General features: G+C 46.2%; 1 protein-coding gene across 1 annotated transcript; it reads left to right on the top strand.

The window, feature by feature from the left end:
- Nucleotides 1-1,094: 1,094 nt before the first annotated feature.
- On the top strand, nucleotides 1,095-24,292 carry tsr1 (TSR1 ribosome maturation factor). Its single transcript, XM_065000365.1, has 15 exons — nucleotides 1,095-1,264; nucleotides 2,220-2,323; nucleotides 2,620-2,848; nucleotides 3,267-3,401; nucleotides 5,486-5,937; nucleotides 8,232-8,376; nucleotides 8,571-8,755; nucleotides 18,343-18,548; nucleotides 19,021-19,180; nucleotides 19,265-19,375; nucleotides 22,901-23,033; nucleotides 23,179-23,295; nucleotides 23,443-23,583; nucleotides 23,799-23,873; nucleotides 23,991-24,292. The coding sequence occupies exons 1-15, from the start codon at nucleotides 1,147-1,149 to the stop codon at nucleotides 24,167-24,169; spliced, it is 2,490 nt and encodes an 829-aa protein (XP_064856437.1). The 5' UTR covers nucleotides 1,095-1,146; the 3' UTR covers nucleotides 24,170-24,292.
- The last annotated feature ends 2,674 nt before the right edge of the window (nucleotides 24,293-26,966 follow it).

The raw sequence follows: 26,966 nt of genomic DNA, 5'->3' as shown, positions 1-26,966 counted from the left end.
CTGTACCATTTCACACAAAAACACCCTAGTGGAGTATTAGGGACTTGTGTAATAACACTGTAATCACACTAGATATTACATAGCAAATTAGTATGGAATTGCTTTGTAATTGCATTACAGGCTAATCCAGTTGATCCTACATTAAGAAACCTGTTGTCTTAGACTAATTCATGGTTATTGTGACTGTGAAGCAGTGAAAAAAAGCTGCCGACAACTTTCTCTTCTAAACTACAGTGAACCAATTGGTGCTCCAGATAAGCAGCTTATGCCCTTGTTTGGCTCACAACCAGATGGCCAGCCCGACCAATAAGGCTCTTTATCCAAGTGAACAGGAAGCCTTTCAATCCATGTCATGCATGGGAGATACAACAGTGCTGCACTGCTACAGCAGGTTTTAAGTCTGATGCTACATTTAAAAAAGGTGATCATGAATAATACAGTGCTGTATATCAAAGGTGCATCCAGATTAACACAGAGGATTTGGAAAGATAATTCTATTAAATGTACCCTTTTACAAGAGGATATAATGTAGAATAGAGGCTGGGTGACAGGGCGCTAGATGTAGCCTATCCAAAGCTTTTCAAGTGTTCGCTAAGAAGAAGAAAAACTGTGACATTAAAAAAAAAACTCAGTAGTACTTTCCTGCCAAGAATTTCCTTCAAATCATATCTCTGCCCCTGCCGTATAAGGAGTGTGCCTTCCCTCATTTCTCCCACTCTGCTCTGAGGATGGGACATGTGAACTCATGAGATATTTTGCACAGCATTCCATAGGTAACCTGATAATGATGTTGTGACATAGCTAGAGAATGTGAAATGTTTCATCATTCTAACATCCACACTGATATCTATCCAAAATGTACATATCAGAACTATTGATCAAATAATCCTACAGTGTTAGACAAAATATATTCGCCCTTCGAGGTTATTGGTAAAATGACTGGACAATTTATCAAGAGATAGATAAAGCAGGACCTGAATCCACATTTACTTCATTAATGACAGCAGTCATTTTTTGCGAAAAACAGTAGATGGCACCAGCACCCCTATTTGACCAAAGCACATCGACACTGCGCAAGAAGAAGTTCAAATGCGGAAGTAGACTACGTCATCAAAGTTGGCATGCTGTCGCACGCTCGTGGCGAAAATGGTGTCTGGTGCAGAACAACAACAGGGCCATCGAGCTGGGGTTTATAAACAAAAAAACAAAGGACATAAACATGGAAAGCATCGGACTAAAGGAGAAATAGAACGGGAGAACAAGGGTAAGTTTGTGACGGAGGAATGTGTCCCTATCTGTCGCTGGTTTTAACCATGGACATGCTGCTTCTGTGCTGCCGAACACGTGCTTTCAAGTTATGTTTCAGAAGAATCTTTAGCTGTGGAAACTATACTTTCATGCCATATTTTAAAATACCCGTGTAATGTCACTCATGTAACAGTTTAGCCTTTAAGCCTTGACACATGGTAGCTGATGAAATCAAACGACCATCGTCATTAGTTTGCTATATGAAAGTATTGCACATCACGTTACAATTCAGTAGGTAGAGACACATTTATGTGTCAAGACGAGTCATTTAACAGTTCCTGGTAGTGTCTGTCTAATCACATCAACAGGTCTGATGACCATTCTCAAAACTCTCCCCTTACATTAGTGGATTAAACTCCACTCGATGGTGAAGGACATTTCTGATCGAGTGGAACAGAAACCAGGCTTTATGGGATCGAGCTCCGAATTCATCGATTCATCCAATGTCAAAAAAAGTAACATTACCTAACGCCTACCCATGTTTGTCCTCTAGTTTCCCTCTTTTTATTTGCTGAAATCCATACTTTTTAAATAAACGTTAATCAAATACCGTTTCCTTGTTGCCATCTTAGGGCAACAGCAATAAGCAAACAGTGGTTGAATTGGATTATTATTGGAAATGTATAGATTTCAGCAAACAAAGACACAACCACAGAGGACAGACGTGGGTACACGGTAAGCAGTAAATAATTGACGTTATTTGAAGTATTGACATTGGGCGAATCAATGTAGTCAGAGCTAGATTCCCCAAAGCCTGGTCTCTGGTGGTCATCAGATTCTTCCTTAACCGTGGAGTTTAGTCCCTTACATCAACTGTAATTCTCTGTTAGTGCACATGTTGGTAGCCGAGCCCTTTCATTTATTTCCACCCGGATCTGTCCTTCACCTTTAAACGATGTCATCCCCAACAGGGAGAGTGTCGGTGACGGCTCTTACCAAGAAACAGAGGAAAGAGGCGAGAAAGATGGACAAAAGGCACAAAGCCAACCAGCTGCGGCGAAATAAGAAGGACCTGGTAAGATACTCTTGCATTTGACACAATGTCACCACAATGATATGAATCGGACAAGGTAAAGGTAGACTCAGTGTTATGAAATTCCAGCGCACAGCACCACAGATATCCAGGTGAATGTGATGCAAGACTTTGCATTCACGCAGAGTATCTGCTACAACGTGGTAGCTACGGGACCAGAACAGAGACGTTTCAAATAGATGCGCTCTTAGTTGTTGTGGAAACGGCCCGATATTGCTATTACTTCATGCATCGCTGAGTCTACCTTTAATGCTACGTGTCACTTCTGTCCTGTCCAGGTCCTGACAGAGAAGCGTCGTCTGGGCAGCAGGGATGGTCCACCCCATCTGGTGGCTGTGGTCGCCCTCCATGCAGGTGTGGATGCTGAGGCTGTGACCAGGTTGCTGCGGTGTGAGGGGGCTGGTGGGCTGGTGCGTGAGGAGAACAGTGTGTGTGGGGTCAGTGACAGCTTTGGCCTGGTCATGCCCCGCTTCAAACAGAGGTTCACCTTCCTCCGCCCAGACACAGGTAACTTACCGACTTGGATACTACAATGTGTTTGTGTTGTCAACACTAAAGTTCCATAGATAACAACCCGATACTGATTTATAGTTCATGTAAATGCTAGTTTAATCCATATCTGACTGTACCAAACATTTATAAGGGGCATTCTGAGTAATTAACTTACATTTACATTGTAATAACTTAGCAGACACTTTTAACCCTAATTGCGCCTGTAAGTTGCTTTGCATAAGTGCCTTACTCAAGGGCACATTGACATATTTTTCACCTAGTTGACTTGGGGATTCAAACCAGCGACCTTTCGGTTACTGGCCTATCGCTCTTAACACCGAGGCTACCTGCCACCATTCGATGCTGACGCTAGTACTTATCCAATAGCATTACCCCGGACTCTGTCCTCCCTCCCTCTCCCTTCTCTCTCTAGCTGACATGCACTCTCTACTGGACGTGGTGAAGGTAGCAGACAGTCTGGTGTTTGTGCTGGACTCTACAGAAGGCTGGGACAGCTATGGAGACCACTGCCTCTCCTGTCTCTTTTCACAGGGGCTACCAGCCCATGGTGAGCTTCCATACAAGCTATCCACAGTGCACTGGATTTTGTTCAACTTAACCTCTCCCCTTGCTGATTACCTAAATGTTTAGCAGATTACTTACTGTAGATATTATACTGATTATTTTACACTTTTTGCATCCACTTTCATCTCTGTCCTATATAACCTCCACTTCTCCTGTCATCTCTGTCCTATATAACCTCCACTTCTCCTGTCATCTCTGTCCTATATAACCTCTACTTCTCCTGTCATCTCTGTCCTATATAACCTCCACTTCTCCTGTCATCTCTGTCCTATACAACCTCCACTTCTCTCTCCTGTCATCTCTGTCCTATATAACCTCCACTTCTCTCTGCTGTCATCTATGTCCTATATAACCTCCACTTCTCTCTGCTGTCATCTCTGTCCTATATAACCTCCACTTCTCTCTGCTGTCATCTCTGTCCTATATAACCTCCACTTCTCCTGTCATCTCTGTCCTATATAACCTCCACTTCTCTTTGCTGTCATCTCTGTCCTATATAACCTCCACTTCTCTCTGCTGTCATCTCTGTCCTATATAACCTCCACTTCTCTCTCCTGTCATCTCTGTCCTATATAACCTCCACTTCTATATAACCTCCACTTCTCTCTGCTGTCATCTCTGTCCTATATAACCTCCACTTCTCTTGTCATCTCTGTCCTATATAACCTCCACTTCTCCTGTCATCTCTGTCCTATATAACCTCAACTTCTCTCTGCTGTCATCTCTGTCCTATATAACCACTTCTCTCTCCTGTCATCTCTGTCCTATATAACCTCCACTTCTCTCTCCTGTCATCTCTGTCCTATATAACCTCCACTTCTCTCTCCTGTCATCTCTGTCCTATATAACCTCCACTTCTCTCTCCTGTCATCTCTGTCCTATATAACCTCCACTTCTCCTGTCATCTCTGTCCTATATAACCTCCACTTCTCTCTCCTGTCATCTCTGTCCTATATAACCTCCACTTCTCTCTCCTGTCATCTCTGTCCTATATAACCTCCCCTCTTCTGTCATCTCTGTCCTATATAACCTCCACTTCTCCTGTCATCTCTGTCCTATATAACCACCACTTCTCTCTCCTGTCATCTCTGTCCTATATAACCACCACTTCTCTCTCCTGTCATCTCTGTCCTCTATAACCTCCACTTCTCTCTGCTGTCATCTCTGTCCTATATAACCTCCACGTCTCTCTGCTGTCATCTCTGTCCTATATAACCTCCACTTCTCTCTCCTGTCATCTCTGTCCTATATAACCTCCACTTCTCTCTGCTGTCATCTCTGTCCTATATAACCTCCACTTCTCTCTCCTGTCATCTCTGTCCTATATAACCTCCACTTCTCTCTCCTGTCATCTCTGTCCTATATAACCTCCACTTCTGCTGTCATCTCTGTCCTATATAACCTCCACTTCTCCTGTCATCTCTGTCCTATATAACCTCCACTTCTCTCTCCTGTCATCTCTGTCCTATATAACCTCCACTTCTCTCTCCTGTCATCTCTGTCCTATATAACCTCCACTTCTCTCTGCTGTCATCTCTGTCCTATATAACCTCCACTTCTCTCTCCTGTCATCTCTGTCCTATATAACCTCCACTTCTCTCTCCTGTCATCTCTGTCCTATATAACCTCCACTTCTCTCTCCTGTCATCTCTGTCCTATATAACCTCCACTTCTCTCTCCTGTCATCTCTGTCCTATATAACCTCCACTTCTCTCTCCTGTCATCTCTGTCCTATATAACCTCCACTTCTCTCTCCTGTCATCTCTGTCCTATATAACCTCCACTCTGTCTCTCTGCTGTCATCTCTGTCCTATATAACCTCCACTTCTCTCTCCTGTCATCTCTGTCCTATATAACCTCCACTTCTCTCTCTGTCATCTCTGTCCTATATAACCTCCACTTCTCTCTCCTGTCATCTCTGTCCTATATAACCTCCACTTCTCTCTGCTGTCATCTCTGTCCTATATAACCGCCACTTCTCTCTGCTGTCATCTCTGTCCTATATAACCTCCACTTCTCTCTGCTGTCATCTCTGTCCTATATAACCTCCACTTCTTTCTCCCCCAGCTCTTGTGTGTCAGGGTGTTTCAGATCTGGCAGTGAAGAAGCGCGTGGACTCACGGCGGGCACTGGCCAAGATATCTGAAATCCGCTTCCCTGGGGCGCGCCTCTTCCCCCTGGACTCAGACCAGGACGCCACACTGATGCTAAGACACCTGGGAGCACAGAGGCAGAGGAGACTGGGCTTCCGCTCCCGTCGGCCTCACCTCCTGGCCCAGCAGGTCTCCTACACCCCCAACAGCTCTGAGGAGAGTGGGGGAGCCCCCACGGGCCTAGGGACCTTGCGTGTGTCTGGGTATGTCCGAGGCTGCCCTCTGCAGGTGGACAGGCTGGTACACATCTCTGGATTTGGAGACTTCCTGCTCAGTCAGATCGATGCTCCCATAGACCCCCTTCCCCTCAACTCTATGACCCCTCGCCCTGCCAAGCCAGGGAAGGAAGGAGATGTAGACATGCAGGTGGGTCTCACAAAATCAAGTCACATTTATTTATAAAGTTATTTTTACATCAGAAGATAACGCAAAGTGCTTATACAGAAACCCAGCTTAAAACCTCAAACAGCAAGCAATGCAGATGTAGATGCACAATGGCTAGGAAAAACTCCTTAGAAAGGCAGGAACCTAGGAAGAAACCTAGAGAGGAACTAGGCTCTGAGGGGTGGCCAGTCCTCTTCTGGCTGTCCTGGGTAGAGAGGAACCAGGCTCTGTGGGGTGGCCAGTCCTCTTCTGGCTGTACTGGGTAGAGAGGAACCAGGCTCTGAGGGGTGGCCAGTCCTCTTCTGGCTGTACTGGGTAGAGAGGAACCAGGCTCTGAGGGGTGGCCAGTCCTCTTCTGGCTGTACTGGGTAGAGAGGAACCATGCTCTGAGGGTGGCCAGTCCTCTTCTGGCTGTACTGGGTAGAGAGGAACCAGGCTCTGAGGGGTGGCCAGTCCTCTTCTGGCTGTACTGGGTAGAGAGGAACCAGGCTCTGAGGGGTGGCCAGTCCTCTTCTGGCTGTACTGGGTAGAGAGGAACCAGGCTCTGAGGGGTGGCCAGTCCTCTTCTGGCTGTACTGGGTAGAGAGGAACCAGGCTCTGAGGGGTGGCCAGTCCTCTTCTGGCTGTACTGGGTAGAGAGGAACCAGGCTCTGAGGGGTGGCCAGTCCTCTTCTGGCTGTACTGGGTAGAGAGGAACCAGGCTCTGAGGGATGGCCAGTCCTCTTCTGGCTGTACTGGGTAGAGAGGAACCAGGCTCTGTGGGATGGCCAGTCCTCTTCTGGCTGTACTGGGTAGAGAGGAACCAGGCTCTGTGGGGTGGCCAGTCCTCTTCTGACTGTACTGAGTAGAGAGGAACCAGGCTCTGAGGGGTGGCCAGTCCTCTTCTGACTGTACTGGGTAGAGAGGAACCAGGCTCTGAGGGGTGGCCAGTCCTCTTCTGACTGTGCCGGGTGGACATTATAAGAGTAAATGGCCATTTAAGGCCAGATTGTTCTTCAAGATGTTCAAACGTTCATAGATGACCAGCAGGGTCAAATAATAATCACAGTGGTTATAGAGGGTGCAACATGTCAGCACCTCAGAAGTAAATGTCAGTTGGCTTTTCATAGCCAAGCATTCAGAGGTCGAGGCTGCAGGTGTGGTAGAAAGAGAGTGGTAAAACAGCAGGTCCTGGACAACATAGCACATCCGGTGAACAGGTCAGGGTTCCAAAGGCTGGAGCAGCAGCACCTGGGAGACAGGGACAGCCAGGAGTCATCGGGCCAGGTAGGCCTGAGGCATTGTCCTAGGGCTCCGGTCCTCCAGGAGGGGGGAGAGAATTAGAGGGAGCACACTTAAATCCACACGGTATACCAGATATAACAGACTGGCTCTAGCTCCCCGGCACATAGACTATTACTGCATAGATAATGGAGGCTGGGGCGTGGATTCTTTGGACACTGTGGCCCTGTCCGACGATATACCCAGACGGGGCCAACCAGGCAGGATATAACCACACCCACTTATCCAAAGCAAATCCCCCACACCACTAGAGGGATGTCAACAGACCACCTGCTGTTTCTCACTCTGAGACAAGGCTGAGTATAGCCCACAAAGATCTCCTCCGCACGAACGCGAGGGGGTGCAAAACCGGACAGGAAGATCACGTTAGTGACTCAGCCCACTCAAGTGGCACACCCCTCCATGGGATGGCATATAAGAGCACTAGTAAGCCCCTGTAATAGGGTTAGAGGCAGAGAATCCCAGTGGAGAGAGGGGAACCGGCCAGGTAGAGACAGCAGGGGCAGTTTGTTGCTCCAGTGCCTTTCTGTTCACCCTCACACTCCTGACTACACTTAATCATAGGACCTACTGAAGAGATGAGTCTTCATTAAAGACTTAAAGGTCGACACCGAGTCTGCATCTCTCACATGGATAGGCAGACCATTCCACAAAAATGTAACTCTATAGGAGAAAGCCCTGCCTCCAGCTGTTTGCTTAGAAACTGTATGTTGGTTCTAGTCAAGATTGTAGCAGCCGTGTTTAGCCCTAACTGAAGTTTATTTGGTGCTTTGTCCAGGTAGATGTAGAGTAGAGCATTGTGGTGGTCTAATCTACAAGTGGCAAAAACATGGATGATCTTTTCTACGTCATTATTGGAAGATGGTCACTAGCTGATATCATTACATTGAAAATGGACAGTGATTTAATGAATCATTTACAAACTATAGTTGAGACATTAATCAGCGCTGCTTCTGCTCGTTGACAGTAGGTGCTAACTGCTCTCTGTGTTTCAGGATGGTGGTGTTGAGGTGGCGTCAGTGCGGGTGCTGATGAAGGCAGACCCAGCTCGCAGGGAGAGTCTGCAGGCCGAGGCAGAGGTAGACCCCATGGATGGAGAGCAGACCTGGCCCACTGATACTGAACTGCTGGAGGCTGAAGGTAAAGGGAGAGAGAGGGCGGAGTTATAGAGGGTCGTTACGTTGAATTACATGATAGATCTATGGTCGCAGTGCTGTTGTTGGCATCCATTGTATGGGTACTTTGAACCGGTTCATGTCAACACATTGAGTTTATTATTGTCTCTGGGTTTACAATGTAATAAACCGCTCTAATAAATGTTCTCTTTCCCTCAGAGGCCAGAAAGAGCAAGCGTGTAATGAAGGTGCCCAAAGGGACATCAGACTACCAGGCCACGTGGATTGTGGATGAGGAGGATGAGAATGGCGAGGAGGATGAAGAGAGTACTGACGACGATGAGGAGGATGAGGATTTGATGATGGAGGAGTCCATAGATGGAGAGGACCTTGACTCTCAGGTGGTGAGTAGTGAGTCCACTCCACATCCTGGGACACTGACACGGCTGCACAGAAGAAACTTCTGTATGTTTTTCTGGCCGGTGTAGCATTAGTTTCACGTTGTCACTTGCACAAGTACATTGAGAGGCTTTTTTTGCAAGTTCTAAACCCAGCAATGCAGTAATCCACAAATGTAATACTAAAAATAACACGGTAGAACAAAAACACATGAGAAATAGAAATAAGAACACAAGAAAGTAAGAAGCTATATATACGGTCAGTTCCAATACCATATTTAGAATGTGCAGGGATACTGGGGTGATAGAGGAAGATATGTATAGGGGTAAGACCATACAAACGCTCCACAAACGCTCCACACCGCGTGGCCGCGGCCACCCTAATCTGGTGGTCCCAGCGCGCACGACCCACGTGGAGTTCCAGGTCTCCGGTAGCCTCTGGAACTGCCGATCTGCGGCCAACAAGGCAGAGTTCATCTCAGCCTATGCCTCCCTCCAGTCCCTCGACTTCTTGGCACTGACGGAAACATGGATCACCACAGATAACACTGCTACTCCTACTGCTCTCTCTTCGTCCGCCCACGTGTTACCCTCGCACACCCGAGAGCTTCTGGTCAGCGGGGTGGTGGCACCGGGATCCTCATCTCTCCCAAGTGGTCATTCTCTCTTTCACCCCTTACCCATCTGTCTATCGCCTCCTTTGAATTCCATGCTGTCACAGTTACCAGCCCTTTCAAGCTTAACATCCTTATCATTTATCGCCCTCCAGGTTCCTCGGAGAGTTCATCAATGAGCTTGATGCCTTGATAAGCTCCTTTCCTGAGGACGGCTCACCTCTCACAGTTCTGGGCGACTCCCCACGTCTACCCTCTCACAGTTCTAACCTCCCCACGTCTACCTTTGACTCATTCCTCTGCCTCCTTCTTTCCACTCCTCTCTCTTTTGACCTCTCAGGAGACCTTCTCCCTTACCTCACCTCGCTCATCAACTCATCCCTGACCGCTGGCTACGTCCCTTCCGTCTTCAAGAGAGCACAGCCCTACCCTTGCTCGCTCTTTTCTCCAGAAAAAACCTACACTCCATCCCTCCGATGTCAACAACTACAGACCAGTATCCCTTCTTTCTTTTCTCTCCAAAACCCTTGAACGTGCCGTCCTCAACAACTGGCCAGCTCTCCCGCTATCTCTCTCAGAATGACCTTCTTGATCCAAATCAGTCAGGTTTCAAGACTAGTCATTCAACTGAGACTGCTCTTCTCTGTATCACGGAGGCGCTCCGCACTGCTAAAGCTAACTCTCTCTCCTCTGCTCTCATCCTTCTAGACCTATCGGCTGCCTTCGATACTGTGAACCATCAGATCCTCCTCTCCACCCTCTCCGAGTTAGGCATCTCCCGGCGCGGCCCACGCTTGGATTGCGTCCTACCTGACAGGTCGCTCCTACCAGGTGGCGTGGCGAGAATCCGTCTCCTCACCACGTGCTCTCACCACTGGTGTCCCCAGGGCTCTGTTCTAGGCCCTCTCCTATTCTCGCTATACACCAAGTCACTTGGCTCTGTCATAACCTCACATGGTCTCTCCTATCATTGCTATGCAGACGACACACAATTAATCTTCTCCTTTCCCCCTTCTGATGACCAGGTGGCGAATCGCATCTCTGCATGTCTGGCAGACATATCAGTGTGGATGACGGATCACCACCTCAAGCTGAACCTCGGCAAGACGGAGCTGCTCTTCCTCCCGGGGAAGGACTGCCCGTTCCATGATCTCGCCATCACGGTTGACAACTCCACTGTGTCCTCCTCCCAGAGCGCTAAGAACCTTGGCGTGATCCTGGACAACACCCTGTCGTTCTCAACTAACATCAAGGCGGTGGCCCGTTCCTGTAGATTCATGCTCTACAACATCCGCAGAGTACGACCCTGCCTCACACAGGAAGCGGCGCAGGTCCTAATCCAGGCACTTGTCATCTCCCGTCTGGATTACTGCAACTCGCTGTTGGCTGGGCTCCCTGCCTGTGCCATTAAACCCCTACAACTCATCCAGAACGCCGCAGCCCGTCTGGTGTTCAACCTTCCCAAGTTCTCTCACGTCACCCCGCTCCTCCGCTCTCTCCACTGGCTTCCAGTTGAAGCTCGCATCCGCTACAAGACCATGGTGCTTGCCTACGGAGCTGTGAGGGGAACGGCACCTCAGTACCTCCAGGCTCTGATCAGGCCCTACACCCAAACAAGGGCACTGCGTTCATCCACCTCTGGCCTGCTCGCCTCCCTACCACTGAGGAAGTACAGTTCCCGCTCAGCCCAGTCAAAACTGTTCGCTGCTCTGGCCCCCCAATGGTGGAACAAACTCCCTCACGACGCCAGGACAGCGGAGTCAATCACCACCTTCCGGAGACACCTGAAACCCCACCTCTTTAAGGAATACCTAGGATAGGATAAAGTAATCCTTCTCACCCCCTTAAAAGATTTAGATGCACTATTGTAAAGTGGCTGCTCCACTGGATGTCATAAGGTGAATGCACCAATTTGTAAGTCGCTCTGGATAAGAGCGTCTGCTAAATGACTTAAATGTAATGTAAATGTAAGATGACTAGGCGTCAGGATGTTTGTGTGTGTGTCGAGTCTGTATGAATGTGTGCATGTTGTGTAGAGTCTTGTGAGTGTTCATAGAAACGGTGCAAAAAAGAGCGACAACTGTTGTGCTGACAGCCTGTCCCAAGGCATTGGGTGCACTGCTAAAGTGTTTGATTACCCTCTGCCTGTTGCCGTGGCGATAGTGAAACCATTAAGGGAGACGTGTAAGGGAGACGTGTAAAGGAGACGTGTAAGGGAGACGTGTAAAGGAGACGTGTAAAGGAGAAGTGTAAGGAGACGTGTAAAGGAGACGTGTAAAGGAGACGTGTAAAGGAGACGTGTAAAGGAGACGTGTAAAGGAGAAGTGTAAAGGAGACGTGTAAGGGAGACGTGTAAGGGAGACGTGTAAGGGAGAAGTGTAAGGGAGACGTGTAAGGAGACGTGTATGGGAGAAGTGTAAGGAGACGTGTAAGGGAGACGTGTAAAGGAAACGTGTAAAGGAGAAGTGTAAGGGAGAAGTGTAAGGACACGTAAGGAGAAGTGTAAGGAGACGTGTAAGGAGACGTGTAAAGGAGACGTGTAAGGAGACGTGTAAGGAGACGTGTAAGGGAGACGTGTAAAGGAGACGTGTAAGGGAGAAGTGTAAAGGAGACGTGTAAGGAGACGTGTAAAGGAGACGTGTAAAGGAAACGTGTAAAGGAGAAGTGTAAGGACACGTAAGGAGACGTGTAAGGAGACGTGTAAGGGAGACGTGTAAGGGAGACGTGTAAGGAAACTTGTAAGGGAGACGTGTAAAGGAGACGTGTAAGGGAGACGTGTAAGGGAGAAGTGTAAGGAAACGTGTAAAGGAGAAGTGTAAGGACACGTAAGGAGACGTGTAAGGGAGAAGTGTAAAGGAGACGTGTAAGGGAGAAGTGTAAGGAGACGTGTAAGGGAGACGTGTAAGGGAGACGTGTAAGGAGAAGTGTAAAGGAGACGTGTAAAGGAGAAGTGTAAGGGAGAAGTGTAAGGGAGAAGTGTAAGGAGACGTGTATGGGAGAAGTGTAAGGAGACGTGTAAGGGAGACGTGTAAAGGAAACGTGTAAAGGAGAAGTGTAAGGACACGTAAGGAGACGTGTAAGGGAGAAGTGTAAGGAGACGTGTAAAGGAGACGTGTAAAGGAGACGTGTAAAGGAGAAGTGTAAGGGAGAAGTGTAAGGGAGAAGTGTAAGGGAGACGTGTAAGGAGACGTGTAAAGGAGAAGTGTAAGGGAGAAGTGTAAGGGAGACGTGTAAGGAGACGTGTATGGGAGAAGTGTAAGGAGACGTGTAAGGGAGACGTGTAAAGGAGAAGTGTAAGGACACGTAAGGAGAAGTGTAAGGAGACGTGTAAGGAGACGTGTAAAGGAGACGTGTAAGGGAGACGTGTAAAGGAGACGTGTAAGGGAGAAGTGTAAAGGAGACGTGTAAGGAGACGTGTAAGGGAGACGTGTAAGGAGACGTGTAAAGGAGAAGTGTAAAGGAGACGTGTAAGGGAGAAGTGTAAAGGAGAAGTGTAAGGAGACGTGTAAGGAGACGAGGGTGATCCGTTGGTAGTCTGAGTTGAGACGTCTGAACTGATGTGGGGTGATGCGGAAGACGTCAGGGGGAAGCAGCTCGGATAGGACAGTGATTGGTGGGGGGGAAAGTGTCGAACAGTTCGGTTGGGGGTGGAACAGTGTATACGTGACCCGTGGTTAGTGCACAGTGTGGCGCACCACCACTGTTTGTTTTCACAATGTCTGTCTCTGGGCTGTAGTGCCAGGCTGCTCACCGTGGCAACAATAGTGTTTTGGAGCAGGGGTCCCGAGAGAAGCCTCCTGACTTCCTTCTTATCGGACACAACTTCCTGTCTGGACCAGGAGATGGGGACGGCCATTTATTTATAACAGCGCTGCTTGAAACAAGGGGGTAAATTCTGCTATGGTCAAACGTTCCGCTACATCTATTTTCTTGAATATTTATTAGCATGTGTTTGATGTCGGGGTTAGACGGGATATACCATCCTAGATGTTAACAATGGAGGAAATGGTGCTGGGGTTGATCAGGATTATTATTGCAGCTGGGATTGTTCTGAAGGTTGTGAATCAGCCCCATGCAGAGTGGACCCCCCTCTCATGTATCTCTTGCTTACTGTAATGCCACTTCCAGTAGAGCCACTTGTACACTTTTTCTAACTTCATTACTGGAAATGAGGCTGATAAATACTTGGCCTCGTTGTTCACATTACATATAATGTAGAGGTATATAGCTCTGCAGTAGAAACTTGTGATGGTCCTCCCATAACTGCTTTCCCTATTCCCGAACATCCCACTATAGGATAGGTTAAAAAAAACACCTCTGGAAGTCAAGCTGGAAGGAGGATTGTCTCTCCCAAATATAATATTTGACTATTGGGCTGCTAACCTCCGTGCTGTTACGTTTTGGCTGGGTGACACACCTCCGTCATCTAGCCAAAACGTAACAGCACGTGAGGAGTGTCACCCCTTCTCTATTGGCGCTGTGATTTTGTCACCTATCAATTTGAAGATGTCACTTTATAGTAACAGTCCTATTATACACATCACATTCCGATTCTGGAAACAAATGAAGGTCCATTTTGACCTCAGACCCATCTCATTCATGCTCCCTGTTGCCAGGAATCCCTCCTTTTCCCCCTCGCACCCTGAAAACACCTTTGAGCGATGGGGAGAACTAGGGATCAGTACCATAGGGGATCTATTTATAGAAGGGGCCTTTGCCTCCTTTGATTTGCTGAGGGAAACCTGTAATCTTCTCGGAATAAACTTTTTCAGATACCTACAGATTAGAGACTGTTGAAATAAAGTTTGTCACGTGCGCCAAATACAACGGTTGTAGACCGTACAGTGAAATGCTTACTTACAAGCCCTGAACCAACAATGCAGTTAACACTTTCTTAAGTAAAAAATATAGATATAAATAATTAAAGAGCAGCAGTGAAATAACAGTAGCATGGCTATATACAGGGGGTACCAGAACAGAGTCAATGTGTGGAGGCACCGGTTAGTTGAGGTAATATGTACATGTAGGTAGAGTTATTAAAGTGACTATGCATAGATAAAACAGTGAGTAACAGCAGTGTAAGGGGGGGAGCAATGCAAATAGTCTGGGTAGCCATTTGATTAGATGTTCAGGAGTCTTTGGGGTAGAAGCTGTTTAGGTCCAAAATGCTTCTTGACTTGGCGCTCCGGTACCGCTTGCCGTGCGGTAGCAGAGGGAACAGTCTATGACTAGGGTGGCTGGAGTCTTTGACAATTTTTAGGGCCTTCCTCTGACACCGCCTGGTATAGAGGTCCTGGATGGCAGGACGCTTGGCCCCAGTGATGTACTAGGCCATTCGCACTACCTTCTGTAGCGCCTTGCGGTCGGAGGCCGAGCAGTTTCCATACCAGGCAGTGACGCAACGAGTCAGAATGCTCTCGATGGTGCAGCTGTAGAACCTTTTGAGGATCTGAGGACCCATGCCAAATCTTTTCCGTTTCCTGAGGGGGAATAGGCTTTGTGTCCTCTGACTGTCTTGGTGTGTTTGGACCATGTTAGTTTGTTGGCAAGAAACTTGAAGCTCTTAACCTGCTCCACTACAGCCCTGTCGATGAGATTCCTCCGATGTCATTGATGAGTACACCACATCAGACACTGGCTTCATCAATAAGTGCATCGATGACGTCGTCCCAACAGTGACCATACGTACATACCCCAACCAGAAGCCATGGATTACAGGCAACATCCGCACTGAACTAAAGGCTAGAGCTGACCCTTTCAAGGAGCGAGACTCTAACCTGGAAGCTTATAAGAAATCTCGCTATGCCTTCCAACAAACCATCAAACAGGCAAAGTGTCAATACAGGACAAAGATCGAATCGTACTACACCGGCTCTGACGCTCGTCGGATGTGTCAGGGCTTGCAAAACATTACAGACTACAAAGGGAAGCACAGACGAGAGCTGCCCAGTGAGACGAGCCTACCAGACGGGCTAAACTACTTATACGCTCGCTTCGATGCAAAAAACACTGAAACATGCATGAAGACTGTGATCATGCTCTCCGCAGCAGATGTGAGTAAGACCTTTTAAAAGGGTCAACATTCACAAGGCTGCAGGGCCAGACAGATTACCAGGACGTATACTGCGAGCATGCATTGACCAACTGGCAAGTGTCTGCACTGACATCTTAAACCTCTCCCTGTCTGTGTCTGTAATACCAAGATGTTTTAAGCAGACCACAATAGTCCCTGTGCCCAAGAACACCAAGGTAACCTGCTTAAATTATTACCTACCCGTAGCACTCACGTCTGTATCCATGAAGTGCTTTGAAAGGCTGGTCATGGCTCACAACACCATTATCCCAGAAACCCTAGACCCTCTCCAATTTGCATACCGCCCCAACACATCCACAGATGCCCACTCCACACTGCCCTTTCCCACCTGGACAAAAGGAACACCTATGTGAGAATGCTATTCATTGACTACAGCTCAGCGTTCAACACCATAGTGCCCTTAAAGCTCAACAATAAGCTAAGGTCCCTGGGACTATCCCCCTCCCCCCCCCCCCCACCCCCTGCAACTGGATCCTGGACTCCCTGACGGGCCACCCCCAGGTGAGGACGGCCCGCCACACTGAGACTCAACATAGGAGCCCCTCAGGGGTGCGTGCTCAGTCTCCTCCTGTACTCCCTGTTCACTCATGACTGCACAGCCAGGCACGACTCCAACACCATCAAGTTTGCTGCTGTGGTAGGCCTAATCACGACAACGACGAGACAACCTATAGGGAGGAGGTTCAGAGACCTGGCCATGTGGTGCCAGGACAACAACCTCTTCCTCAACGTGATCAAGACAAAGGAGATGACTGAACTACAGGAAAAAGAAGACTGAGCATGCCCCCATTCTCATTAACAGGGCTGCAGTGGAGCCGGCTGAGAGCTTCAAGTTCCTTGGTGTCCACATCACCAACAAACTAACATGGTTCAAGCACACCAAGACAGTCATGACGAGTGCACAACAAAACCTATTCCCACTCAGGAGACTGAAAAGATTTGGGTCCTCAGATCCTCAAAGGTTCTACAGTTGCACCATCGAGAGCATCCTGACTAGAGGTCGACCTATTAATCGGAGTGGCCGATTTCAAATTTTCATAACAATCGAAAAATTTTGGGCGCCGATTTGCAGATTTAAAAAGAAGGAAAAAATGTACACCTTTATTTAATCTTTATTTAACTAGGCAAGTCAGTTAAGAACACATTCTTATTTTCAATGACGACCTAGGAACGGTGGGTTAACTGCCTCGTTCAGGGGCAGAAAGACAGATTTTCACCTTGTCGGCTCGGGGGATCCAATCGTGCAACCTTACAGTTAACTAGTACAACGCAATAACGACCTGCCTCTCTCTCGTTGCACTCCACAAGGAGACTGCCTATTACGCATATGCAGTAAGCCAAGGTAAGTTGCTAGCTAGCATTAAACTTATCTTATAAAAAACAATCAATCATAATCACTAGTTAACTACACATAGTTGATAAAATTACTAGATATTATCTAGCGTGTCCTGTGTTGCATAAAATCTGACTGAGCAGACAAGTATCTGACTGAGCGGTGGTAGGCAGAAGCAGGCACGTAAACATTCATTCAAACGGCACTTTCGTGCGTTTTGCCAGCAGCTCTTCGTTGTGCGTCAAGCATTGCGCTGTTTATGACTTCAAACCTATCAACTCCCGAGATGAGGTTGGTGTAACCGAAGTGAAATGGCTGGCTAGTTAGCACGCGCTAATAGCGTTTCAAACTTCACTCGCTCTGAGCCTTGGGGTGGTTGTTTCCCTTGCTCTGCATGGGTAATGCTGCTTCGATGTGGTCGTTGTGTTCCTGGTTTGAGCCCAGGGAGGAGCGAGGAGAGGGACGGAAGCTATACTGTTACACTGGCAATACTAAAGTGCCTATAAGAACATCCAATAGTCAAAGGTTAATGAAATACAAATGGTAGAGGGAAATAGTCCTATAATAACTACAACCTAAAACTTCTTACCTGGAAATATTGAAGACTCATGTTAAAAGGAACCACCAGCTTTCTCATGTTCTGAGCAAGGAACTGAAATGTTAGCTTTCTTACATAGCACATATTGCACTTTTACGTTCTTCTCCAACACTTTGTTTTTGCATTATTTAAACCAAATTGAACATGTTTCATTATCTACTTGAGGCTAAATTGATTTTATTGATGTATTATAGTAAGTTAAAATAAGTGTTAATTCAGTATTGTTGTCATTGTCATTATTACGAATACATTAAAAAAAATATATATCTTTTTAAAATTGGCCGATTAAATCGGTATCGACTTTTTTGATCCTCCAATAATCGGTATCGGCGTTAAAATCATAATCGCAGACTCCAGCCACCCTAGTCAGACTGTTCTCTCTTACCGCACGGCAACCAGTACCGGAACACCAGTCTAGGTCCAAGAGGCTTCTAAACAGCGTCTATCCCAAGCCATTAGACTCCTGAACATCTAATCAAATGGCTACCCAGACTATTTGCATTGCCTCCCTCTTCCCCTCTTTACACCAGTGCTATTCTGTTGTCATCTTTGCATAGTCACTTTAATAACTTTACCTACATGTACATACTACCTCAACTAACCGGTGCCCCCTCACAAAATCACAATATTATTTTTGTGTTAGTTGGCTGTACCTGCACTAAAATTACAGTACCCCCCCCCCTGGTAGCTTGTTCTCCATCTTCTTTTTAAAGGAGACAATTTTTCAGCACTTTTATTTCTATGAATGATCAACTCATTTTCTCATTGCTCTCTTGTCCCTCTACAGCAGACATATGGTGGGCAATATGTTTGGGACATCGAATTGCAATAGTCACTATCGATCCGCAATACATATCGTATCGGCGCCTTAGTATCGTGATAATATCGTATTGTGAGATGCCTGGCAATTGCCGGCTCTAGTAGAAACTTCCTGTCTTTTACTGTTTGGTTTAGGATGCTGCCTCAGGTGGTGGCTCTGATGAGGAGGAGGAGGAGGAGCTGAATTCCACATCGGACAAGGGTGGAGCAGACCAGCGCTATGATGAGCACATGGACGAGGCAGAGGAAGGGGAGGGGTTAAAACGATACCGGGAGGCTCGGGCCAATGAAATGTTCCCAGATGAAGTGGACACCCCTCTAGACCAATCGGCTAAGAACAGGTAAGGGCATGACTATCATATCGTCTACTACCAAACACAGTGGTCCCTTACTTCTCTTTCAGTACTGTACAGGACCCTCTGCTTTCAGTGTGGGCTACAACGCTGTCTAAGCAAAAACATTCAACCGATCCCTGAAAAAAACATCAACCCATGGCTCACACACTCATTTACTGAAGCGTTTCCTTTATTTTTGCAGTTACCTGTACATTGAGTTGATATTTTACATTTGGAAAAACGGTCAAGCAGAATGTGTGTGACTTGATCCTGACCTCTGATCAAAGTGCTTCAGCACTCCAATATCTAACATTTTCTTCAGCAACACTTGGGGGGGAGGGGAGTCACCAAACATGTCAAACATCTGGTCTATTATATATGACAATCCCGTTAACGCCCAAACTTTACTTTCCAAGATGATTGGCCCAGCGTAATTACTTAGCTATATTCTGACATTGCTAATTTCCTGTGTGCTCAGGTTCCAGCGTTACAGGGGCCTGAAGAGTTTCCGCTCCTCCCCCTGGGACCCCTTGGAGAACCTGCCTGCAGACTACTCCCGCATCTTCCAGTTTCAGAGCTTTGAGCGCACACGCCGCCGCGTACTAGCTGAGGCTGCGCAGGAGGAAGAGGGGGCCATGGTAAGGGTCTGCCGTGTGTGTGTGACATCCTGTTTCAACCCTGTCCCCTCTCGGTGCCCCCAATCTATTTACTCTGCTCTCTAGGTGGGCTGGTATGTGACCCTCCATGTAGTGGATGTTCCCCCCACGGTGATGGAGAGTGTCCAGGCAGGCAGGCCTCTGGTGCTGGTCTCCCTACTGCCACATGAACAGAAGGTATACAGTATTGGGATACTCCTGAATTATTGTGTACTTAGTGTCTTAAGTCTAAAAGTTAAGAATTGTAACCCATTTCTGCTGTTAAATATGTTGATAAAGTGTAGACAAACTACATAGGGGGGAAAAATGTATACATTTATATATACACACACACAGTTGAGGTCGAAAGTTTACATACGCTTAGGTTGGAGTCATTAACTCGTTTTTCAACCACTCCACAAATGTCTTATTAACAAACTATAGTTTTGGCAAGTCGGTTAGAACATCTACTTTGTGGATGACACAAGTCATTTTTCCAACAATTGTTAACAGACAGATTATTTCACTGTATCACAATTCCAGTGGGTCAGAAGATTACATACACTAAGTTGACTGTACCTTTTAAACAGCTTAGAAAAGTCCAGAAAATTATGTCATGGCTTTAGAAACTTCTGACATGCTAATTGACATCATTTGAGTCATTTGGAGGTGTACCTGTGGATGTATTTCAAGGCCTACCTTCAAACTCAGTGCCTCTTTGCTTGACATCATGGGAAAATCAAAAGAAATCAATTGTAGACCTTCACAAGTCTGGTTCATCCTTGGGAGAAATTTCCAAACACCTGAAGGTACCACGTTCATCTGTACAAACAATAGTACGCAAGTATAAATGCCATATCGCTCAGGAAGGAGACGCATTCTGTCTCCTAGAGATGAGCGTACTTTAGTGCAAAAAGTGCAAATCAATCCCAGAACAACAGCAAAGGACCTTGTGAAGATGCTGGAGAAAACAGATTCAGAAGTATTGTTATCCACAGTAAAATGAGTCCTATATCAACATTTAACATTTAAGTCATTTAGCAGACGCTCTTATCCAGAGCGACTTACAAATTGGTGCATTCACCTTATGACATCCAGTGGAGCAGCCACTTTACAATAGTGCATCTAAATCTTTTAAGGGGGGGGGGGTGAGAAGGATTACTTGATCCTATCCTAGGTATTCCTTAAAGAGGTGGGGTTTCAGGTGTCTCCGGAAGGTGGTGATTGACTCCGCTGTCCTGGCGTCGTGAGGGAGTTTGTTCCACCATTGGGGGGCCAGAGCAGCGAACAGTTTTGACTGGGCTGAGCGGGAACTGTACTAACCTGAAAGGCCGCTCAGCAAGGAAGACGCCACTGCTCCAAAACCGCCATAAAAAAAGCCAGGCTACGGTTTGCAACTGCACATGGGGACAAAGATCACACTTTTTGGAGAAATGTCCTCTGGTCTGATGAAACAAAAATAGAACTGTTTGGCCATAATGACCATCGTTTTGTTTGGAGGAAAAGGGGGAGGCTTACAAGCCAAAGAACACCATCCCAACCGTGAAGCACGGGGGTGGCAGCATCATGTTGTGGGGGGGCTTTGCTGCAGGAGGGATTGGTGCATTTCACAAAATAGATGGCATCATGTGGGAGGAAAATGATATGGATATATTGAAGCAACATCAAGACATCAGTCAGGCAGGTAAGCTTGGTCGCAAATGGGTCTTCCAAATGGACAATGACCCCAAGCATACTTCCAAAGTTGTGGCAAAATGGCTTAAGGACAACAAAGTCAAGGTATTGGAGTGGCCATCACAAAGCCCTGACCTCTTCCTATAGAACAGTTGTGGGCAGAACTGAAAAAGCATGCACGAGCAAGGAGGCCTACAAACCTGACTCAGTTACACCAGCTCTGTCAGGAGGAATGGGCCAAAATTCACCCAACTTATTGTGGGTAGCTGGTGGAAGGCTATCTGTAACATTTGACCCAAGTTAAACAATGCAATGCTACCAAATACTAATTGAGTGAACGTCTGACCCACTTGAAAGAAATAAAATCTGAAATAAATAATTCTCTATTATTCTGACATTTCACATTCTTAAAATAATGTGATGATCCTAACTGACCTAGTAGACCTGTCAGCAATGGGTGTGGCTGAAATAGCCGGATCCACTCATTTGAAGGGGTGTCCACATACGTTTGGATGTAGTATGTCTATATTCAGTGCCTTCGTAACATATTCAGACCCTTTGACTTTTTCCACATTTTATGTTACAGCCTTATTCTAAAATTGATTCAATATTTTATTATGTTTGCTAACTTATAAAAAATAAAAACTGATTACATTTACATAAGTATTCAGACCCTTTACTCTGTACTTTGTTGAAGCACCTTTGGCAGCAATTACAGCATCGAGTCTTTTTGGGTATGACACTACAAGCTTGGCACACCTGTATTAGGGGAGTTTCTCCCATTCTTCTCTGCAGATTCTCTCAAGCTCGGTCAGGTTGGAAGGGGAGCGTCGCTGCACAGCTATTTTCAGTCTCCAGAGATGTTAGATCGGGTTAAAGTTCAGTCTCAGGCTGAGCAACTCAAGGACTCATACATTGTCTTGGCTGTGTGCTTAGGATTGTTGTCCTGTTGGAAGGTGAACCTTCACCCCAGTCTGAGGTCCTGAGCGCTCTGGTGCAGGTTTATCAAGGATCTGTCTGTACTTTGCCTCAATCCTGACTAGTCTCCCAGTCCCTGCTGCTGAAAAACATCCCCACAGCATGATGTTGCAACCACCATGCTTCATCGTAGGGATGGTGCCAGGTTTCCTCCAGATGTGTCGCTTGGCAATTCAGGCCAGAGATTTCAATCTTGGTTTCGTCAGACCAGAGAATCTTGTTTCACAATCTTGTTTCTCTTAGTCTTTTAGGTGCCTTTTGGCTTCAAGCGGGCTATCATGTGCCTTTTACTGAGGCGTGGCTTCCGTCTGGCCACTCTACCATAAAGGCCTGATTGATGGAGTGCTGCAGAGAAGGTTGTCCTTCTGGAATGTTCTCTCATCTCCATAGAGGAACCTTCGAGCTCTGTCAGTGACCATCGGGTTCTTGGCCAAGGCCCTTCTCCCCGATTGCTCAGTTTGGCCGGGAGGCCAGCTTGGTGGTTGGTGGCCAGCTTGGTGGTTACAAACTTCTTCCATTCAAGAATGATGGAGGCCACTCAGAAATGTTTTGGTACCCTTCCCCAGATCACAAACCTGTCTCAGAGCTCTAGGGACAATTCCTTTGACCTCGTAGCTTGGTTTTGGCTCTTACATGCACTGTCAACTGTGGGACCTTTAGCTAGACAGGTGTACCTTTCCAAATCATGTCCAATCAATTGAATTGTAGAAACATCAAGGATGATCAATGGAAACACGATACACCTGAGCTCAATTTAGAGTCTCATAGCAAAGGGCCTGAATATATATGTAAATATATATTATTATTTTTTTATACATTTGCAAAAGAAAAAAAAACTTACTTTTCCCTGTCATTATGGGGTATTGTGTGCCGAATACTGAAAGTATGATATTTAATCAATTTTAGAATAAGGCTAACGTAACAAAATGTGGAAAAAGTATAGGGCTCTGAATACTTCCCACATGTATAAATCAATTGTAACAACTCTAGCTAATGGTTTTAACACTATAGTTCATTAGAAATTATTCTTCCAGCTTCTTACCATTTGGTTGCCTTCCATCCTCTGATCAGATGTCAGTGATGCACATGCTGGTGAGGAGACACCCCAGCAACACAGACCCTATCAAGTCTAAAGAGGAGCTGGTGTTCCACTGTGGATTCAGGAGGTTCAGGGCCTGCCCCATCTTCTCCCAGCACACATCAGGTAGGGGGACCTGGAAACAGCACAACTTGAACAAAATTGAAGCAAATGTATGGCAAATATGCTGAAGTATTGTTTTGGCTTGTTATACAACCATTTATTTGTCTGCTCGGTGTTGTATCTAACCTGTGATTGGCTCTCTCTCCAGCCGACAAGCACAAGCTGGAGCGTTTCCTTCGTGCTGACGCCCCCACGGTGGTTTCTGTGTACGCCCCCATCACATTCCCCACTGCTGGGGTACTGCTCTTCAAACAGAGGGAGGATGGTAAGGGCCTGGATAGTGATGTTTGGCTGACTTAGTATTTCTCTACCTGTTTAAGGATGGGGGAAGGACAGAGGAACACACTGTCTCTACCTGTATCTCTCCTGTTCTGTCTGTATTTGAGCCAGTATCGCTTGTTCTCTCCCTCAGGCATGCAGGACCTGGTGGGTACAGGAAGTCTGCTGAGCTGTGACCCCCAGCGTGTGGTGCTGAAGAGGATCGTGTTGAGTGGCCACCCCTTCAAGATCAACCGCCGGTCCGCTGTCTGCAGATACATGTTCTTCAACAGGGGTGAGGGGGCACTGAGCTAAGCACTACATGTTTCCCAATAATACCCACAGAACTTCTGTCTGACTAGGGCCCACAGGGTGCACTATATACAGAATAGGTGCCTTTTGGCCCACAACTACTGTCGTAATGTGGAATAGAAATAGCTCTGACTTACCTGTGGTTTTCATGATTTATTTTCATGTTAACTGACCTCTGTGCTTTTTTCTCTCTGATAGACGACATCCTGTGGTTTAAGCCTGTTGAGCTGAGAACCAAGTGGGGCCGGAGAGGACACATCAAGGAGGCCCTAGGTACGGAGAAAACCTAAACCTTGTCAATACTGTTTAGTGACATGAAACAATGTGTTGCCTTCATTGGACAATTGTGTGACTACCTGACCTTAACCTGTGTGTGTGTATGTTTTTCAGGTACTCATGGACACATGAAGTGTGTATTTGACAGCCAAATGCGGTCTCAGGATACTGTCATGATGAACCTGTATAAGAGGGTCTATCCTCGCTGGACATATGACCCCTATGTGCCTTTGCCCCTGCCCTGGGTCAAGGGGGAAGGGACTCAGGTGCCGGATGATTTTGACATGGAGTAGGTGGTGGTCTGTTGCAAGAGGTGTGTTGGAGTCTGTAGAGAGTTGCATGGACTGTGGTGATTACATTTTCACTCCAATAGATGGATTGTAATGTGTATTAAATAAAAACCAATTAGACAATCACTTGTTTCTTTATTTCTTTGGAAAATGTCCTTGTGGTCCAGATAGTTTGTTTCCTGGCCATTAGATGGCAGCAGTGTATAAGAGGAAACAGGCTCTTTGTTGCAGTGACTAACACAGTGGAACTGAACTCACTGATTATATGAGAGCCATGCACTGTTATGGCCCTGTACTCAAACACTAACTTGATCAAACATGAAGACAATGTTGAGGCATAATCAGAGAGAGCATGTTCAGATCAATAATACTGTTGTACAGATTCCATTCTCAATTTCAACATGTTTGGCACAAATGACACAAATTGAAAATCTGAACAACAATGATCACAACTTTGGATGAACAAGCTTGCCTTTCCCATTTTGTTCCATTGCTCACTCTGTTCTAGGAAGTCTTCTCCAGCTCTTTCCCCTACCATTCCTTTAGGTCTTTGCATTTTATTCTGATATTGTATTTATTATTTTTGCAGATAGTGTGCATGACGACTTCAAAGAAAAATGTCCACAATTTGTGCCTCTTAAATTAATTTTTGGTACACAGCTTATCCTCCACACTAGCTATAGTCTCAGACCTCTACATAGTGTGCCCCCCTTCCACTCCCTGGTGGTCTCTCCCTGAGCTGAAGACCCTTCTTCCCCACCAGTCAGTCTCAAGCAGAGAACGCGAGAACCCATGTTCTCGCTCTGGATCTAGGACGCGCAACAGTTTTACATTCCTCCCTATCCCATGCTTTGTGCTCCACGGAGAAACTGATTTATGAATTGTAATATTTATCATAAAACTGTGCTCTTGCATGCTCGCAGCTCCATTATTCATCTGGGGTCTCTGTTGGGACTGCACCAAAGAGGCATGCCAATATGTCTGGGAAACTAGAAGGTGAAGACTTGGGGTTGGAGAGGTGGAACATGATCCAAGAAATGGAGGGGATCAAAAGTTCAACATTTTTCATACTGCGAATTTGATTACAGTGTGGAAAAAGTTGAAAAATAAAGCTAAAACAATTGCACAAGAGTAATGCCTATTGCATTGGGGTGCACGCCGGGAGCACTGGACAGTTTTGCTGAAACACCATTTATCTGCTTCATTTCTTTTTACTCTTATGGATGAAGGCAAGGGCACTGAATGGTGATGTGTTGAACACATCTTGTTTAAAGCTGAAGACTGGTGTGGTGTGCCTGTTCTAGCTAGCTGTTCATGATTGTGGGGGGACTCATCTTCAAAAAATATTTTTGCAGGAATCTCCTTGCGAAGGATTTTGCTAAAAAATGGAACTCTTGCCGGGCAATATCCCCACACGCCACGGAGAATGTTTTTACAGTAACATGTGGGACTGTCTATAGACCGCATACACAATTTCCCTCCAACACTATCAATTTTAAACCGATTTATCTTTAACTAGGCTAGTCAGTTAAGAACAAATTCTTATTTACAATTGAAGCCTACCGGGGAACAGTGGGTTAACTGCCTTGTTCAGGGGCAGAATGACAGATTTTTACCTTGTCAGCTCGGATTCAATCCAGCAACCTTTCAGTTACTGGCCCAATGCTCTAACCACTAGGCTACCTGCCGCCCCAAATGCAGTTGTTTAGGGACTAACGAAGTGTTCAAACTGAATAAAACCAGAGATGGAGAGAATGCAAATGAGATCTATGGAGTTGGGAAATGAGAATAAGAGCTGTAGAGGAAGAAATGCTGGAGTGTGAGAGAGACCTTGAGTTAGGCAGTGTGGGCGAGGGAGAAGGAAAGAGTGGCTGGCGTTTATGGATAGCAGATGTGGGGTTTTGGCAAGGGCCGAGCGGCTGGGTGGCACCGGGGTGAGAGGGAGGTCATTGCACCACACAGCCCATAAAACACAGAGAAGGAAGACTGCCTGGGTCTCACACACCAGCCTGGGACTCCAAGGCTGTGATGGTGAGCAAATCACACTCGAACACTATGTATTCTTAGGTTGAGAAAAAAAAAACATTTAGACCAGGGGTTTTAAAACTGGCCTGAGGTACTGCAGGGAGTCTGCCATTGTTTGTTTTGGTGAAAAATATTTTGGGGGTGGATTTTTTTAATGTGAACAATTATTATTTAATGAATATCACTAGCTGCAACAGAATACATACCATTGTGGATACCATTAGGTCTCTGTGTCCAATATGAAGGAAGTTAAGAAGTAGTTTCATGAGCCAACGCTAACTAGCGGTAACACAATGTCAAAGTCTCCAGGAAAAGTTAGCATGCTAGCTGTTCTTGTTCATCCGACTCTGGGGTAGTAGATAAAGGGCTTCCTTGACAAAATCTCTAACTATCCCTTTAGTATGGAGGAAATTACAGCCATTGGAACTAATTACAGGGGCTTTTCTGTATAGACAATTCTTAGGCTGTTGAAGTGGTAATTTATGTGTCAACTTAAAGGACCCAAACCAAAAAATATGTATTTTTTTTTACTAATACCATCTTTGAGAACTAACAATCAAAATAAAAGCTTGACAGTCAGGGAGATTTTTTTTTTTTTAAAGGCATTCAGTGCACATGCCCATTGATTGTGTTATGTTTGAGCAGATGAACAGCCTTAGCCATGGCAAAATGCAGAGAATTTGCAGGAAATTAGCTTTAGAATTGCTGAATTCTCTCTCGGCTCCATGCCAAACTGTAGAATTGGCAAAAATGTGTTTTTCAACAGCAAAATGTT

Source organism: Oncorhynchus nerka, linkage group LG14, assembly GCF_034236695.1.
Source record: "Oncorhynchus nerka isolate Pitt River linkage group LG14, Oner_Uvic_2.0, whole genome shotgun sequence".
Taxonomy (NCBI): Eukaryota; Metazoa; Chordata; class Actinopteri; order Salmoniformes; family Salmonidae; genus Oncorhynchus; species Oncorhynchus nerka.
The sequence above is the reverse complement of the archived record's forward strand: the minus strand, read 5'-3'. Positions and strand labels throughout refer to the sequence as shown.

Excerpts from the sequence above, each read along its gene's own strand:
- tsr1 (XM_065000365.1), top strand. The coding sequence starts at position 1,147 with ATGGTGTCTGGTGCAGAACAACAACAGGGCCATCGAGCTGGGGTTTAT. Across the intron at positions 2,324-2,619 it reads GGCGAAATAAGAAGGACCTG|GTCCTGACAGAGAAGCGTCG; the intron begins GTAAGATACTCT and ends TGTCCTGTCCAG. Across the intron at positions 23,034-23,178 it reads CTTCTCCCAGCACACATCAG|CCGACAAGCACAAGCTGGAG; the intron begins GTAGGGGGACCT and ends CTCTCTCTCCAG.